This window comes from Panthera onca, chromosome C2, assembly GCF_046562875.1.
Source record: "Panthera onca isolate mPanOnc1 chromosome C2, mPanOnc1 haplotype 2, whole genome shotgun sequence".
NCBI classification, from domain to species: Eukaryota; Metazoa; Chordata; class Mammalia; order Carnivora; family Felidae; genus Panthera; species Panthera onca.
In genome coordinates, this window is record NC_138347.1 from 152209127 (window position 1) to 152227218 (window position 18092).

At 57.8% G+C, this 18092-nt stretch overlaps 1 protein-coding gene across 11 annotated transcripts in view; it reads left to right on the top strand.

Annotated features, from left to right (window-relative positions):
- The window catches only part of SCN5A (sodium voltage-gated channel alpha subunit 5), a 94057-nt gene extending 76175 nt beyond the window's left edge, over nt 1-17882 (top strand). For 9 of the 11 annotated variants that reach the window (XM_078432482.2, XM_078432484.2, XM_078432487.2 and 6 more), the window contains 8 exons: nt 740-913; nt 3792-3914; nt 6139-6420; nt 8390-8443; nt 9061-9202; nt 9840-9940; nt 11424-11694; nt 14465-17719. In XM_078432482.2, the coding sequence (XP_078288608.1) occupies nt 740-913; nt 3792-3914; nt 6139-6420; nt 8390-8443; nt 9061-9202; nt 9840-9940; nt 11424-11694; nt 14465-15696 (2379 nt within the window). In that variant the 3' untranslated portion in view covers nt 15697-17719. The other 2 variants (XM_078432491.1, XM_078432488.2) reach the window with 2 other exon arrangements.
- The last annotated feature ends 210 nt before the right edge of the window (nt 17883-18092 follow it).

Sequence of the window (18092 nt, forward strand, 5' to 3'; positions counted from 1 at the left end):
GGTTCCTCTGTCGGCTCAGGAAGCGGGGCTGAGGCGGGAACGAGGCGGTGGACAAAGACACGTTCTAGAGTGTTAGGAACACTCGAGAGTGTTAGCAAGCGGGAGCTTCCCGATCCCCAGGATAATGAGTCGCGCATCCTCCAACCGTCTTCTTGACAAACCGCCTTCACCGGCGCTTACCGGAAATTTTCCTTCGGATCAGCTCTCACTGGCTTTTGTGTCTCTACATAAACGCATTGGAGAGAGAGACCTAATGATCGTTACCACTGGAAACCAATTTCATTTCCCGTGAAAAGTAGGTAACCTCGTAAAGAGAGGAACGGCGCAGTGGAATGAAAACAACAAAGAGAGGGTTTACGGTGCTCTCGGCCGAAGGGCCGTGGGCCGAGCCCGCGCCCCCTCACGCTCCTGGTTAACACGGGGGATCAGCACGTCTGACGAAGGTCTCAACGGTGCGCTGGCTCAGAACTGAGCCTCGCTCCTCGGTGGGAAGGGAGAAGCCTTCTCACCGCGCGTTGCGCCTTTCTGTCCACGTGCCCCACGAGCCACCGGCGGAGCGCGCGCTCCCGGGAGAGCGCGCGGATCCAGTCCAGCGTGATCACCCCGGAAGGGCCCCTCCGCTACGTGCCTCCCCTCTGCTCCCGCCCCCTCGGGCCGGGATGAGGGGAGGGAGTCTCGCGCGGGGCGGGATCGGCCGTGGTCTGGACGTCACGGGTGCCGCCCTTGGCCCGGTCTGCAGGCCTTCGAGGACATCTACCTAGAGGAGCGGAAGACCATCAAGGTTCTGCTGGAGTATGCTGACAAGATGTTCACCTACGTCTTCGTGCTGGAGATGCTGCTCAAGTGGGTGGCCTACGGCTTCAAGAAGTACTTCACCAACGCCTGGTGCTGGCTGGACTTCCTCATCGTGGACGTGAGTGTGGACCGGAAGGGACGGGAGGAGGGGAGCTCGGTGGCCAGGGTGGGAAGGAGCTGAAGCGGAGGGAGGGAAGGGCAGAATGACAGGGCGGGGGGGGGGGGGGGGGGGAGTCCGCAGGCCGACGCGGAGGCACGTGGCTGGGCCGCAGAGCAGGCAGAGGGGAAGGAGGCCACGCCCCCGTCGCAGGAGAGACCCAGGCCCCGCCCATAACGTTCCCAGCCTGGGGGGAATCGGAGCGTGGGTCTGGCCGTCAGCACCCCGGTTTTGGGAGACAGAGGAGCCGGGGGAGGGGGGGGAGACCGAGGCTTCTGGGGGAGACTGGATTCCCTAAGGGGGAGAGTGAGGAGCAGTCCAGGCAGGAGCGCGAGCCAGGGCAGGGGTGGGGCCCCCTCCCAGGAGGGCCGGAAGTCAGGGGGCAGACCAGCCTGTATCAGAGCACCCGCTACGCGTCTTGTGAAGCGGCTGTCAGGCCCACTAGTTAGGTCGCCGGTTCGGATCCTCTGCGCCCACACATGGTAGGAGGCCGTGTGGACAGAGTGAGCCAAAGGCCAGAGGGGACAGGGCCGGTGAAGGGATTCTGGTCAGGCAGCGGGGGATCCTCCGGGCTCAGGTAGAAGGTACCACTTGGGGAGGATGAGAAAGGGGTACAGGAAGGCAGAAAGCCACGAACGCTGGCTGAGGGGTTCTGGGTGGGTGCCCTGGACGACTGGGGAGGCGGGCACAGCTTCCCTGCCTGTCCCGGGAGGGTGGAGGGCGGGAGGCGCCACGTCTTCTGAGCGCCCGGTTGGCAGATGGAGCGGGGGGGCGGGGGGCCTGCCCCACGGCTACCCAGGCCCCAGGACGCTGCCGGGTGCCAAGCACGATGCGCGCAGGGTCCCCCTGGGCTCCTGAGCACAGTGGCGTGTGAGAAGAGCCAGAGGGGAGCCCGAGAGCAGGGTGTGGAACAGCCTCGGGCCTGCACTCACTGAGGGCAGAGGGAACGGCCAGGGGCTCAGGTGAGGGCTCGCCATCTGGTTGCAGCGGGTCCTACAGAAGGTGGGTCCACATCCGAAGCCGGGTAAGAGCTTTCCGGAGGGTACCTGTGGCTTCTGGGCTTGGCCTTAGGCTCCGCCCACCTTAGGGGCGGTCCTTCACGTGGCTGCAGAAGAGGCTCAGGTCTCTGTTCAGTCCCCCCACCCCACACCCCACTCAGAGGCCACAGGGAGGGACTCAGCCTTGCTGGGGGGCCAATCCGTGGGTGGCCGTGACAGGAGAGGCTCTTTGGGTTAGCGTGTGCATGGAGTCCTCAGAGCCTCCCTGAGAGGGAGGAGAGGGCCTGGGAGGCCTCCTGCCCCAGGGCCGTGGCCGCGCCTGGGATCCTGGCGCCTCTGCCCTGAGGCCCCCACCCAGCTATTTCTGCAGCTTCTTGGGAAGCCGGGTCTGCCGAGCGACTCCCCTCGAGGAAGGCAGGAGGCGTTTGCAAAGACTCCTGGGGAAGCCCACCAAGCCCCTCCCACCTGCCACCGTGGGGAGCTGCCCAGTCCCAGAACTGGAGAATTAGCCTGCACAGAAGGAAACTGAGGCCCACAGCAGAGAGGGGCCTTGTCCGAGGTCAAGGAGAAGGAAGTAGAGGAGAAAAAGGAAGCGGAGAAGGAAAGGGGATGAGGAGGGCCGGGACTCTGGCGAGGGGAAGGTGTAGGTTACAACTTTAAATCGGCCGGCCAGGGTGGGTCCACTGAGACGACGTTGGAGCAAACGTGAAGGAAGTTAGGGTCAGCCGGGCAGACATCTGCAGAACCTTCCGAGCAGAGGTTGGAGGGGCCGTGCAAAGGTCCTGGGGTGGGAACGTGCCTGGCATACTCGAGGAATGGCAAGGGGGCCCGAGTGGCTGGAGCAGACTGAGTGGGGAAGGGAGGTACAGGAGATGAGGCCAGGCTTTGGAACGAAGTGGGAAGGCATTGCAGCGGCTCTGAGCAAAAGAGTGACATGTTCCTGAAGGAGCACAGGGGCTGGGGGGGGGGGGAGGGGTGAGGCCCACGTGGAGGCAGGGAGGAGGGTCAGGAGGCTCTGGTGGCGGTCCAGGGGAGAGATGACCGTGGCCTGGCCAGCGTGGTGGCAGTGGAAGTGGTGAGAAATATTTGGGCTTCTGATGTATTTCGAAGGCAGAGCCAACAGGAAATCCTGCCGGGTTGGACGCAGGGTGTGAGAGAGGGAGAGGAGGCGGGGATGACGCCAAGGCTCGCGGCCTGAGCAGCTGGAAGGAGGGAGCTGCGGTCAGCTGAGATGGAAGGGCTCTGAGTGGGGCAGGGGCCCAAGCTTTGAAAGCACAGATGATGACCAGGGTGCGCTGCTGGGCAGACTGGCCCGACCCGGTCCCTGGGCCATAGACGCTCCGCTTGTGCCTACCCTCTTTGAAGACGGCCGATGGCTTTGGGGGAAAGCCCCAGGATGGTCTGTCTGCTCACGGTCAACCCAGGACAGTCCTCCCTTCCCAAAAGGAATTTGACCTGAAGGCAAGCCCGCGGGGACCAAAAGCCCAGGCTTTGTGTGCCTGTCCCTGCATGCCAGCGGCTGGCTTTGGAACTCGGTTTTCTACAGGAGAATAGGGATAAGGCATCCCAAGTCCTTGGGTTAGTGAGTGCACAGAGCAGGCCCTTAGTAAAGATCTGAAAGCGGGGACACACTGGCCTCACGCCCAGCCTCATGGGCCCCAGCAAGGCCAGCCCAGGGCGCGGCAGCCCGTGAAGACGACGCAGCCGGAAATAGCAAAGATTAGACGCGGGGAAAGCCTGCTGGCCCTGTGACACCAGCCGCGCTTTAGGTGGGCCAGGAGCCCTCCCACCTGCCTCTAGCGCTGTCCCCATGGCGCTCCCACCCTCCTTACCTCCCACAGGTCTCGCTGATCAGCCTGGCGGCCAACACCCTGGGCTTCGCAGAGATGGGCCCCATCAAGTCACTGCGGACGTTGCGTGCTCTCCGACCCCTGCGAGCCCTGTCCCGATTTGAGGGCATGAGGGTAAGGGGAGTGGCTGCTTTCCTGCCAGGGCAGTGGGAGGTGACTGCACTGAGGGGCCCCCACGTTCACCCGCTGACCAAGCGGCCCCGCTCCGGCCCCAGTTGGAGCATGGTGCAAAACCTCCAGGACAGGGTCAGCTGGGCTCACGGGCACCCAGAGGGTGGAGAGCTGTGAGATCCCTCCCTCGAGGCCTGTCACCTCCAGCCCCGTGGGCCCCGCGAGGGCCAGGAGAACCCGACAAAGGAAAAGAAGTGAGGTCTGGGTGTGGGTTTCTCGGCTGCCGCCCAGCCCCACTGGCCAGGGAGCCCCTCTGCTTCTGCTCCGGGGCGGGGGCCACCCGCGTGTTCTGATTCCATGTGCCCGTCTGTGCGCCCTGCCCTCCAGCAGACACAGGCTGCCCTCCTTGGTCTGCGATGGGCAGTAGGGCCGTGGTCATGAAGGTCGAGGAAACAGAGGAAGCAGCTGTATTCTCAGCACCAGCTCTTAGTTGTCATTTGCTTAGTGAACTCTTACACGGATTTCTTTTTCGTTTGTAATTCTTTTTTACATTTATGTATTTCTGAGAGACAGAGAGAGACAGAGTACAACTGGGGGGAGGGGCAGAGAGAGAGGGAGACACAGAATCCGAAACAGGTTCCAGGCTCGGAGCCGCCAGCACAGAGCCCGACTCGGGACTCGAACCCGCAAACCGTGAGATCCTGACCTGAGCCGAAGTCAGACGCTTGACCGACTGAGCCACCCAGGCGCCCCTACACGGATTTTTAAGTACAGAGCCCTAAGCATTTTTCAGGTCACCAAATTTTACCAAATATGGCCACGCAAGGCAAATTTAAAAGCCCCACCAAGAAAAAAACTTTACCTGTAGTACGCAGCAAGAAAACACGCACGTACGTGTACTTGTGTGCGCGTGTGTTTTGCATTACTTGTTTTTTTACAAAACATACACAGTTCTGTTGTGGCTTCAGCAGCCACATCTGTGTGCCTGAGTCTCGCTGACCCTGCAGACACCGTCACACAGCCCCCATTTTGTTGGGGTTTTATTTTTTAAGTTCTTTGTTCTTTTCTTTTGATTCTAGTTAGTTAACATAGAGTGTAGTATTGGTTTCAGGAGCAGAATTCAGTGATTCGTCACTTGCATGTAACACCCAGTGCTCGTCCCAACAGGTGCCTTCCTTATTGTCGGTTCTGACCTTTGCCCACACCCCCAAGAGAGAGAGAAACAAGTCACTTATTCCTGGTGGGAAACCATTCGCAAGTGAATCATCCTGCCTAAGCCAAAGGTCTCTTGGGAGCGAGGGCATCTGTTTCCAGAGGGACACGGGGCGCTGCGAGCTGCCAGGAACGCCTCTGTTGTGGCCGTTGGCCACAGAGCCGGCCAAGGGCAAACCTGGGAGTTGGGTTTCCCACCCTGTTCGTCACGCCTGCCAGGACCAGGGGCCCTCTCTCATCTGCATGTGTCACACTGCCCGTCCAGCCCCAGGCCCACCACACAGCCCCGCACCAGCCTCCCTTCCCGCCTGCACAGCAAACACCTTCCCGACTCCCAGACGGCTGGGCGCTTGGGCCCTCAGTGGAGCGGAGTGCCCCATATGCTTTTGCCAAGGGAGCTTCTGCCGGGCACTGTGAGTTTCGATGAAGAGAACGACGCCAGGGCTCCATGGGGTCAGAGAGCCGCTGGCTGCCGGGAGGGAGAGGGGCACCGGGAGTGCCCACACGCCCTGCCCTCCCCGCTCGGCTCTCACCGCAGCCCCGGAGAGCTGCCAGAGCACCCGCCAGATGCCGCACAGAGGTCCCCTGGGCGTGCTTTAGGGAGAACGCCCATCCTTCCTAGTAGCAGCAACCCCAAAATGAACCAGAAACTTAGCTCAGAGAATGTGTCTCCGGAGGCCCTTTCCCATCAGATCGCCGGCACACTCAACCAGACAGACCCTGTTGAAAATTCAGTTTGAAGGTCATGGATTCAGGGCAGGACCAAAAACATAAGAAAGGTGTCTGTGTGTGTTCTCTCCCCCGCCCCACTCACCATCATCTCTCCTTTTACCCCCCCATCAGGGCTTCCTGCCAGGGGTGGCCCTTCCTTGGGGACAGGAAGTGTTCCACCCGCCCCCCCACCCCCACAGGGATCTGCAGGCAACAAGTTCAGGGAGGGAGCAGGGGTGGGTCTCGAAAAGAGCATATGTTCTGGGCACCCCCAGGAACTGAGCCTCTTCTCTGTCTCCTTGAGGTTGTGGTCAATGCCCTGGTGGGCGCCATCCCCTCCATCATGAACGTCCTCCTCGTCTGCCTCATCTTCTGGCTCATCTTCAGCATCATGGGCGTGAACCTCTTTGCGGGGAAGTTTGGGCGGTGCATCAACCAGACTGAAGGAGACCTGCCCTTGAACTACACCATCGTGAACAACAAGAGTGACTGTGAGTCTTTCAATGTGACTGGCGAATTATACTGGACCAAGGTGAAAGTCAACTTTGACAACGTAGGGGCCGGGTACCTGGCCCTTCTGCAGGTGGTAAGTCCTTCTTCCCACTGGTTTTCCAGCAACAGGCACCTTCACCCACAGTGTGGGCAGGAGGGGGACAGTGGGGCCACTCTGGTTCCTCATGATAGGGTCACAGTGCCCAAAGAAGGCTAAGGATTCTCCAGAGACTTCGTGGCTCCTTGGGAAGTCTCTGGATTTTCCATTCTAGAACAGATACCACATTCTCCCAGAGGCATGGCATTGGGGGTTCAGCACTGACGCAGAACCAACCCCCCAGCCAGTAGTCAGGCGGACAACCTCACGCCATCAGCTTGGCAATGTGATGGCACAGGTTAAAAATCAAAGACCATAGACATGCAGAGCCGGAACTATTAGCCAAGCTGCGACTCCAGCCTTGTGTTATAAAAGGTAATAATACCTCCTGTGTTGTTCCAGAGAACATATTTACTTCTACCTCTGATGCGCAAGATGTGTGATGTTGAAACATACATGACCCTACCCAGTCTTTCCAAAGTTTCCATTGATTTGGGAGGACGGAGGCTTCAGTGAGCCTGATACATGCCATAAACTTAACCCACAAATAGCCGTGACACATACAGCCACAGCTTCTTGCCACCCCGGTCTTGAGACCAGATACCTGTCTCTCGTCCCCAAAGCAGAGGGACACTCAGTGGACTTAATGTACATCTCCTCACTCTTGCGGGCCTCCCTTAAATCCCAGGGGTAGCTCTCTCCAAAGACTCCCCTGAAATACCTCCTAGAGGACAAGATTCAAGCCAAACCCAGAGAGCCTTCTGTTCCTGGGACTTCCCTCTGGACGACAGAATTTGTAGACTGAGAACTGCCAGCCGTTCCAGACAAAGCAACACAGTGGCTGGAAAGAGAGTCACAAGCATCTCATCACCTTGGATGCTCTCCAGCAGTTTCCAGAGCATTTCCAGGCCTCTCTCCACAGGGCAGGGCCTCCTGGCACGGCGAGCTGAAGTAGCCTGCCTCCTCTGGGGCAGCCTCAGTTTCCCCATCTGCCCTACCTGTGTCATAAGAACTCTCAGGCCTGGAAGTGTGTGTGGGCAGCTGTACCCTGAAAGGAGGCTTGGGCAGGTTTGGAACTCGGCCAAGGACACAAGTGAGATCCCCCTGGGCAGTCGGCCTCGCCACCACACGTCTCTCAGGCCCTTCCTGAACCTTCCTAGCAGCCCCGACTGGGGCAGACAGTGTAGCCAACGCCGGAGCCCCGTTTCGTGCGACCTCCTCCTTTGCCGCTCTGGAGGGTGGGCTGGAGCAGGTTTGTGTAGCCTACAAGAGCTGACTGTTGCATTTTCAGATACTTTGCAAGCCCTGATTAAAAATTAGATGTTATAAACTGATAATTCACTAAATGACATTAACACAAAATCATAGGGCGCCTGGCTGGCTCAGTCGGGGGAGCACGCAACTCTCAGTCTCAGGGTTGTGAGTTTGAGGCCCATGTTGGGTGTAGAGATCACTTAAAATAAATTTAAAAACTCAAAATTCACCATTACTGCCTATTACTCTCTATGCTCTTGAGGTTATTTACATGAGCTATAGCTGTACAGTGGAAATACTGTAATGCTAGGCTCCTGTGTGTCTCTTCCCAAGTCTGTGTTCAGTAAGGAGACGTTGATAACTTGAAACGGGCCGTGGGGGGGAGTGTTTACACCGAGAGATTGGCGAACACAACAATCAGGGCTTTGTTTGCTTCTGGAAAGCCATTTGTTAGCCATTTACCAACACACCCGTGGCAAGAGGACCCCCATAGGTACGAGGGGAGGTTGAGATGTTTCAGGACCTTCCTGAAAGGCCCTGGAGCAGAAGCCACGTGGTTCTCTGAGGGACACGGCAAAGGGGGCCAGGTCAGCGCTGGGGCGGGATGCTAGCTTCTCATAGGAGGATAGTCCCTGGCCTCATCTGTCCAGATAGGAGCCCTAAGTACCTCAATAGATGGAAGTTAAGTGATTTTCTTGTCTTTTCCTTCCAGGCAACATTTAAAGGCTGGATGGACATTATGTATGCGGCTGTGGACTCCAGGGGGGTAGGTAACCACGCTGGCCTCTCCCACCAAGTCAGGCACCTGAGTCTCCCGGATGCTTGGCCACTAGGGAATCCGTGTCCACACCCATAAGCCCACCCCATACAGGCCAGATGTCTCGTGTCAACCTGCAGTCGAGCCTGTCTGGAACGCCCAGGCCTGGCCCTGGGGCAGAGTTGCATGGTGTCCCAAGGAGCCCCAAATCCGCAAATATCTTTCAAATGAAATTCACTGTCATTTGCTTGAATCTTAGTCTTGCCCCAGGAGAGACAGGGTAGAAGGAATAGAAATGCAGATCAAGTTTCTTCTGTGTCTTTGCACCCCACCCAATCACACTGATAGTTCAGTGAACACTGGGGGTGCTGAACAGACTCGAACCTCCCGACGGCCCAGGGTGGAAGCCAGACGGCACCACCGTGTCAGCCCTGAGCCGTCACCCTCCTGAACCCATTCCCCACCCACCCCGGCCCTGCTCTGCACGCGCGTGCACGCACAGACACACAGCCCCGTGCTGGTGACCTTCCTGTGGACACACCCTCTCACCCGTGGAGGGGACACCTCCAGCCGGCCCTCGCCCATTCCCGCCTGTCTGATCCCCCTGTCTGATTTCTCCCCCTTAGTTTGAAGAGCAGCCCCAATGGGAATACAACCTCTACATGTACATCTACTTCGTCATTTTTATCATCTTCGGGTCTTTCTTCACCCTGAACCTTTTCATCGGTGTCATCATTGACAACTTCAACCAACAAAAGAAAAAGATACGTAGAGCGCCTGCCCACTGTGGGCTGGCAGGGCCGGGCTGGGGGCCGGGGCACTGAGGAGCCGTTCTGGGCCCCGGCCCCGTGTGGCCTTCCTGCTGCAGATGGTCCTTTTCCCGCTGCTGCTGGAGTGGGTGGGAGAGGGGGCATCCATGAGGTAACAGGCCCAGTCTGTTGGAGTGGAAGGAGGGGCCCCAGGCCTGCCCTAGTCTACCCGACAGGTGAGGCTCCTGAGAGGAGCTGGGCTGATGGGACTATTCACCAGGATCAGGAAGGTGGGAAAGGGGGACAGTGGCCCCGGGTCAGGCCATGATTGGGTTGTGGGCAGACCAAGTAGACAGAGAGAACCTCCGGGTGGCTGAGCTGAGCCGGTGGGGGGGAGGGGGGGAGATGGGGAGTGGATTTGCATCTCACAAAGCCAGAAAGCCCTCCAAGTGAAGGGAGACAGGGACCCTGGAAAAGCAGATTTGGGGAGGAATCTCTGGCGAATCTCCAGCAACATACTTTTCTCCAGCAGGAGAGGAAGTGAGGAGGAGGCCGACCGAGGCACCCTCATCAAGGAGGCAGTATCCCTATCCCCCCCCATGCCAGAGCCTCTAGGAACCCCAAAATGAGTCTGGTGCCTGTCTCTCTGCACTTAGGGGGCCAGGACATCTTCATGACAGAGGAGCAGAAGAAGTACTACAATGCCATGAAGAAGCTGGGCTCCAAGAAGCCCCAGAAGCCCATCCCTCGGCCCCTGGTGAGCCAGTTCCCGATTCAGCAAGAGTGGGGAGGATGTGCTGAGGGGGCCTGGGAAGCCCCCCTCCCCAGGACCAGCTATCAAGGCCTCTTCACAGTCTCTCAGCCTGGCCCAGGGCCCTTGGTCAGGCCTCTGACCACACGGAGGCCTCAGACTGCTGGAGAAAGTGAGGAAGGCCTGGGAGGACTGTTACAACCAGGAGCACTCCCTCCCACAGGAGTCCCTCTGCCTCCGAGTGCTCCCTCCCCCCCCCGCCGGAGTGCAGCCTTTCCCAGGGAGAGCAGGACGGCCTCTGCACACCCACCCGCATTCACAGCCTCTTCCTGGCAACCCCTGAGTGGGACAAACGTGGCCCAGAGTCCCCTGGCACGTGGGCTGACTGACGAAGCCACTCTCTAGAAAAGGGGGTGGAGGACAGTATTCAAAGTAATTAGGTGACACAACCCAAATCACTAGCTAGGAAGTGACAGGCCCAGTTTTTAAATCCATCTCATCGATTTTATCTAATTCCTACCCTTTCACCATGCTTTATTCTAGGTTAGCTGTGTGTGTGTGTTCACTTATTTTTTTTTTAAATGTTTATTTTTGAGAGAGAGAAAGACAGAGCGTGAGTGGGGGAGAGGCCGAGAGAGAGAGGGAGACACAGAATTCGAAGCAGGCTCCAGGCTCTGAGCTGTCAGCACAGAGCCCGACGTGGGGCTTGAACTCATGAACCATTAGATCATGACCTGAGCTGAACTCAGATGCTTAACCCACTGAGCCACGCAGGCATCCCTGTGTTCACTTATTTGTAATCTTCTGTTTTTCCCCAAATAATCTGAGGTGGCTAACGATTAAAGACATACAAATATAGTTAATCGAATAAATAAAATCAATTCCAGGGGCACCTGGGAGGCTCAGTCAGTTAAACATCAACTCTTGATTTGGGCTCAGGTCATGATCTCAGTTTGTGAGGTTGAGCCCTGTGTTGGGCTCTGTGCTGACAGTGTAGAGCCGGCTGGGCATTCTCTCCCTCTCTCTTTCTCTGTCTCTCCTTCTCCCTCTCCGTCTCCCTCTCCCTCTCAAAATAAATAAATAAACAGCTAAAAAAATCAATTCCATAAAGAGTGGAGAAAATTTGTTAACCTGAGGGCCGATCCAATTTCCAGATTGAACTTTAAACCTGACCTTGAGCCATCGGTACAAACAAAAAGAGAAGCACAGTGCGTGTTCTAAGGAAGCTCAGGGTAGGAGAAATCCCTTCCTGAAGGTGGATCGGGAAGACCTCAGAGAAGAGGGGGCCTGAGGGCCGGGCCTGGAAGCAGGAGAGACCGGCTGTTTCCGTTTCCTGACTCCTCCCCTCACCCTGACAGTCTGGCTGGGGTGTCGGCCTCAGCGGAGGGTACAGCAGGAGGGTGGAAGTTCTGGGCAGAGGGGCAGCAACAGGGGGCCTACTAGCCCATCTGAGGCCCCTGCTGAGCCCGTCCTTTTCCCCTCCCTTCAGAACAAGTACCAGGGCTTCCTGTTTGACATTGTGACCAAGCAAGCCTTCGATGTCACCATCATGTTCCTTATCTGCTTGAACATGGTGACCATGATGGTGGAGACAGATGACCAGAGCCCCGAGAAGGTCAACATCTTGGCCAAGATCAACCTGCTCTTCGTAGCCATCTTCACAGGCGAGTGTATCATCAAGATGGCCGCCCTGCGTCACTATTATTTCACCAACAGCTGGAACATCTTCGACTTCGTGGTTGTCATCCTCTCCATCGTGGGTGGGTATGCAAGTTGGCCTTTCCCCCAGTCCCGGGTCTGTACTTAATGCCAAGTATACTAGTCTTCTTCGTTCTTTTCTCTGCATTCCTCACCTCTCCCTACCACACACGCATACACACACAGCCACAGAGAACTTGTCTGGGAAGGCCTACTCAGTCCAGGGGAGCCATCCTGGCAGAGAAGCCGGCACCCCCTCACGCCCCCCCTCCCTCCATGGGACCCTGGAACACAGCTTTCTGCTCTCTGTGAGAGCTTCAAGAATGAGTCTGGGAAGGAGAGCGGGGGCTGGGCAGACTTCCCTGCCCTCCCGAGGGAAAGCCTGCAGCCTAGGTTGAAGGAAGAAGGGGCTTACTCAGGGTGAGGTGAGTCTCCAGGGATGGGAGCAGGTGGCCCTCTAGGGTAGAAGTTATCCCTGGAGATGGAAAATTCTAGAGTCTAGCCACCACTGTGGGCCAGGCTCCTTCAGACATCACTCACCTTGTGCATTCCGCCTTATAAAGTCAGCGGTGAGACGAGGATATCAGGCAACTGGGAACGGAAGAGAGAGGATTCACACTTAGTCTGTTTGGGCTGCTCTAACCAAACACCAGACCGGCTAACCCAGAAACGACAGAAATTTATTTCTCACAGTCCTGGAGGCTGAAAGTCCACGATTAAGGCACCAGCAGGGTCATGTTTTCTGGTGAGGGTCCTTTTCCTGGTTCATAACCAGCACAGTTGCATTGAGCTACAATTCACATACCATAAGATTTACCCTTTAAAGTAGATTTAGTCGTTTTTAGTATATTCACAGAGTTGTGCAACCATCACCGCCATGCCTACTTTTAGACGACTGCCCTCACCACCAAAAGGAACTCCATACCCTTTTAGCAGCCACTCCCCATTTTCCGTCTCCCCAGCCCCTGGAAACCACTAATCTAAAATTTGGAGAGACTGCCAAGCTGTTTTCCAAAGTAGACACATTCCCATCGTCGACGTATAATGGTTCCAGTTACTCCACACCCTCGCCAACACTTGTCGTCGTCTTCAGTTTCTTACTATAGTCACCTCGGTGGGCACGAAGTGATAACCACGTTGAGGTTTGGGTTCACACTTCCCTAATGACTAATGACGCTGAACATCTTTTCATGTGCTCATTGGTCATTTTCTGTGGTGTGTCTGTCTTGGTATGTAACACGAGAGATGTCTTGGAGAAGCATCTATGCAAATCCTTCGCTCATTTTTTAATTGGCTTATTTATGTTTTTATCGTTGAGTTGCGAGAGTTCTTTACGTATTCTGGATACCGGTCCCTCGCCCGATACACGATTTGCAAATACTGCCTCCCATTCCGTGGGTTGTCTTGTCACTTTCTTGGTCATCGTCTCTTGAAGCACAAAGTTTTTCATTTTGATTAAGTCCCAATTTTTTTTTTCTCTCATCGCTCGGGCTCAGAGCCCAAACTCTTGACCCCTCCGCCGTGCAATTCTGCCATGAGGTGGCTGACTTTCCTCTTTCTGCCACGTACAGCTTTTGCCTTTGGTGAACTCAGAGGGAAACACGGGGGCTAAGGCAGGGGCTGTCATAGCCGCAGTGACAGAGGGTGGCTAGAAGCTGGAAGTAGAGTGAGGAAATACTCTGGGAGGTCCCAGGCAAGAGTGAGGGTGAGCACGCCTGGTGGGACTAGAGAAAAGCTTTAGAGAATGCAGGATGTCAGCCGCAGCAAGGGGGCCGATGAGGGACACTCTCAGAAGCTTCAGGGAACACTACCGGTCCTGGTCCTTGGCCATACTGCAGAGGCTTGGTTAACAGGTCGACTTGGAGCCAGAGTGTCTGAGTCGAGTCCCAGCGTCTCACTGACTAGGTGACAACATGGGTAAGTTACCTCACTTCTCAGTTTCCTCTTCTGGAAAATGAGGATTATGGTATCAGCTTACTCCCCCCTAGGGTGCCCGGAAGGCCTAAATGGATGGATATAAAATGCTCAGCCCAGTGCCTTCTTGACAGTAAACAGGACACGTGTCAGCCAGTGACATTATTACGTGAGGAATCTGGAAAGGTCACGTGGGCCAATACAAAGCAAGCGTATTTCACTCTTTCTCCTATAACTTATATCCCTGCCTCTTCAAACTGCAAACCCAGGGTTAGTCAATAGAGACCCAGGGGTGGGAAGCCCTGGGAGGGTGACAGAAGCTATCTCAGAGAGGCTGAGTTGTGACAGGTGTGGCGTGGGGGAGAACCCTGACTTCTGGGCCGGTGCTTCTTGCCCTCCAAATGCCCGTGAATCGTCTGGGCTTATGAAAACGCAGTGGGTCTGGAGGTGGAGCTGAGATCCCACATTTGTGATAAGCTCTCGGGAGATCCCAGGGCTGCTGGCCCTCGGACCGCACTTTGAGTAATGAGAAGCTGAAAAGCCTGAGCTCTGGTCCGTGCTGGGCCACCCAGATGCTGAGCAAGTCCCTTCAGACCTCAGAACCCAAGATCTAGAACATGGGCCCCGTCCAGCTCTGCTGTGCAGGTAGTCCCGGAAGACTAAGGGACGAGAGGTCTGGGAAGGCACTTTGCAAAGGATGTGGTTCTTTGGGTCCTCCTTTCCTGCATCAGAGATGAGAATGAAAGACCAAGAGAGGTGGGGGGGACGCAGGGTCCTTGCTTGCCCCGGTCAACCCAGTCCTCCTGAAATGGCCTCCTCTCCTTAGCTCCTGGCTGTACAGAGACCCCCTCCAGTGATGTGGGGCTAAAGGCAGGACAGAAGTGCATGGGTGGCCATGGTCTCTGTTGTTTCCCATAGGCACTGTGCTCTCAGACATCATCCAGAAGTACTTCTTCTCCCCAACGCTATTCCGAGTCATCCGCCTGGCCCGAATCGGCCGCATCCTCAGGCTGATCCGAGGGGCCAAGGGGATCCGCACGCTGCTCTTTGCCCTCATGATGTCCCTGCCTGCCCTCTTCAACATAGGGCTGCTGCTCTTCCTCGTCATGTTCATCTACTCCATCTTCGGCATGGCCAACTTCGCCTACGTCAAGTGGGAGGCCGGCATCGACGACATGTTCAACTTCCAGACCTTCGCCAACAGCATGCTGTGCCTCTTCCAGATCACCACGTCGGCCGGCTGGGACGGCCTCCTCAGCCCCATCCTCAACACGGGGCCCCCCTACTGCGACCCCAATCTGCCCAACAGCAACGGCTCCCGGGGGAACTGTGGGAGCCCGGCCGTGGGCATCCTCTTCTTCACCACCTACATCATCATCTCCTTTCTCATCGTGGTCAACATGTACATCGCCATCATCCTGGAGAACTTCAGTGTGGCCACGGAGGAGAGCACTGAGCCCCTGAGCGAGGACGACTTCGACATGTTCTATGAGATCTGGGAGAAGTTCGACCCGGAGGCCACCCAGTTCATCGAGTACTCGGCCCTGTCCGACTTCGCCGATGCCCTGTCTGAGCCGCTGCGCATCGCCAAGCCCAACCAGATAAGCCTCATCAACATGGACCTGCCCATGGTGAGCGGGGACCGTATCCACTGCATGGACATCCTCTTCGCCTTCACCAAGAGGGTTCTGGGTGAGTCCGGGGAGATGGACGCCCTGAAGATCCAGATGGAGGAGAAGTTCATGGCGGCCAACCCGTCCAAGATCTCCTACGAGCCCATCACCACCACGCTGCGGCGCAAGCACGAGGAGGTGTCGGCCACCATCATCCAGCGGGCCTTCCGGAGGCACCTGCTGCAGCGCTCCATGAAGCACGCCTCCTTCCTCTTCCGCCAGCAGGCGGGCAGCAGCGGCCTCTCCGAAGAGGACGCCCCCGAGCGAGAGGGCCTCATCGCCCACGTGATGAACGAGAACTTCTCCCGGCGCCGCGGCCCGCCCTCCACGTCCTCCACGTCCTCTCCACCCTCCTATGACAGCGTCACCAGGGCCACCAGCGATAACCCCCAGGTGAGGGTGTCCGACTGCAGCCGCAGCGAGGACCTCGCGGACTTCCCCGCCTCCCCAGACCGGGACCGCGAGTCAATCGTGTGAGCCGCACCCCAGCCGGCCAGGACGCGCCGGGAGGCAGCCACGAGCCAGCACCCCCTGGGCCCTCCTTGCTTTGGGCTCCGGCGTGGGAGACGGGCCTCGGCCCCACGGATCGACGAGGCGGAGCTCTTCCTGTGGCCGCCACGCCGCCGGCCAGAGGCCCTTGGCCGAGCCGACCAGACGGGGCACACGCCGGTGGCCGGGTCTGGCCGGGCAGCACCCCGGCGCCCTGCGAGGCAGCGCTGTCCCAGCTGCTGAGGCGAAGTACAAAGCTGAGACTGTACGTGTCGTGAAGGGGCTTTCATAAATTTATTATATTTGATATTTTTTTACTCGGGCAAAGAACTAACGTTTTTTCCATGGACGTCGGCAGTAATTCACTCTGCCTTTTCTTCACTCCAAACGGGAGGGTCTTTGGAGCTGCTGGAGGTCTGTTCTCAAAGCAAAAGTGAAACGCAGAAGGGGTCTCCCCTGCTGCTTGGGCTGTGGTGCCAGGAGGGCCGACCCCCTTGCCTCGCGCGCGCGCACACGCAGTCCACGCACAGAGGCCAGACACGGGCCACGCGTGGCCCTGGCTCCCCTCAGGCACGTGTCAGGCAGAGGGGTTCTTGTCAGTGGGCGCTCACTCTGGCCTTCCGTGGTCCCCAGGGTCCTGTCTGCCGCCCGTGTTTTTATGCAGGCCATACTGGGGTCACGTCTACGAAACGGAAAAGCTTCCAGGAGGGAATGGCCCGGGTCTCAGGGCCGGTCCTGGGCACTGATGTTGCCTTTTCTTCCCAGGAGGGCCCGGTCTTCTGCAAGAGTATTAACATTAAGGTGAAGGGCACAAGGGAACCAGCCCCACGCACGGCCCGGCCCCCAGCTTATCCCAGCTCCCAAACCCGGCAGGCCCTGCCCCACAGGCCGGGAAGAGAAGTCTGAGCCCGGCACCGTTAGGGCTGAGAAGCTGAACAGGCTTCAGCCGTGTGAGGAAGGGAATCTGTTGTCGTGGCCAGGGCTCTCTTTCCAGACCTTTCCGCCTCTCACCTTGTGTGCGGGTGTGGGGAGGGGGGATCTCCCGCGCGGTGCCCAGCGACGCTCCAGATGGAGCAGGGAGGGCATCACGGGCCCTGTGCCGGGAAGGAAGGAGCCTTGGGGTGGTCAAACTGTTCCCTGCCCTGGGAGGAGCCTGGACTGTGGGCTTCCTTGGGGAAGAGAGCGGCGTGGCCCCGGACCAGCCCCTCTGGCTCAGCCTGGGGTCCTGGTGGCACCCGCCCGCGGGACAGTCCGGGGCAGGGTCCGGGCCGTCCACGGGTCTTGTGAGAAGGCCTTTTCAGGGAAAAATACTTTTTCTAGTCCAATTCCCCCCGGGGGGCCTCTTCAGCTGCTGACAATCCTATTTAGCATATGCAAATCTTTCAACGCAGAGACCTGTCACCCGCGAGTGACAGTGTTGGCTGGCGGAGATATCCCAGGTCTCCAGCAGAGCCGCCGCCCGCCTCGCGGGGCAGCCCGGGAAGCCGGAAGCCCGCTGCCCCTAACCTACCTCGCCGAGCCGTCGGAGGGCTGGACGATCGTGAGCTCGTGGCAGTGCTGAGGGGGCATTGCCGGCGAGTCGAGTATTACGTTTCTTTTCGTCGCCCCGAGTTCCCTTGGTGGCGACCCCAGCCCCCACCCCACCCACCCGAGGGACTTCTCTTCTCCCGTGTTCCCCTTGAGTCCAGTGTGGGACGTGGTTTGACCGTCCCAGGCACACTTCTCCGAGTGGAAACCTTATTTTCGTAGCTCCCTATGCTTTGCTCCGGGCTCCGAGAGGCGTGTGCCCCTCCCCGGCACTCTGTGCCCACTGCAGGGCAGGAATGCGGGTTTGGAGGCAGGCCGGCTGGCCGCCCAGCTGGCCGGAAGGGGCTGTGGTTTCATGTGTCCGCGGACGGCCCGGGAGCCCTGAGACAGGTGCCCGGGCTGTGGCCGAGGCAGGGTGAGCTAGGCCCGACTCCTTAGCTTTTAGCGTGGCTCGCTCTCTCTCTCTTTTTTTTTTTTTTTTTTTTTTCCAGAACTGCACGATGACCAGCAGGAGGGGAGAGGAGGGTAGGAAGAGGAGGGAGCGTCAAGTGCCAGCTGTTGTCTGAGCTAATCGAGCACTTCTCACCAAACTCCGTGTATAAATAAGATACATATTTTTAAAACAAACCAATAAATGGCTTACATGACCTGGCCTGGGCTCTGTTCTTGTGTTTTGATGAGGATGGCAACCCGGGACAGCGGTGGCGGTACAGGGGGGACGGGATGAGATCCCGAGAATCACGCGGGACTTCCCGTTGCTTTCCCGGGAAAACAGCTGGCAGAGTGGCCGGTCCAGGAAAAGTGGGGTCACCCCGGTCCTGCCTTCCAGGACCCCCAATCTGGGGCACTGCAGAGAA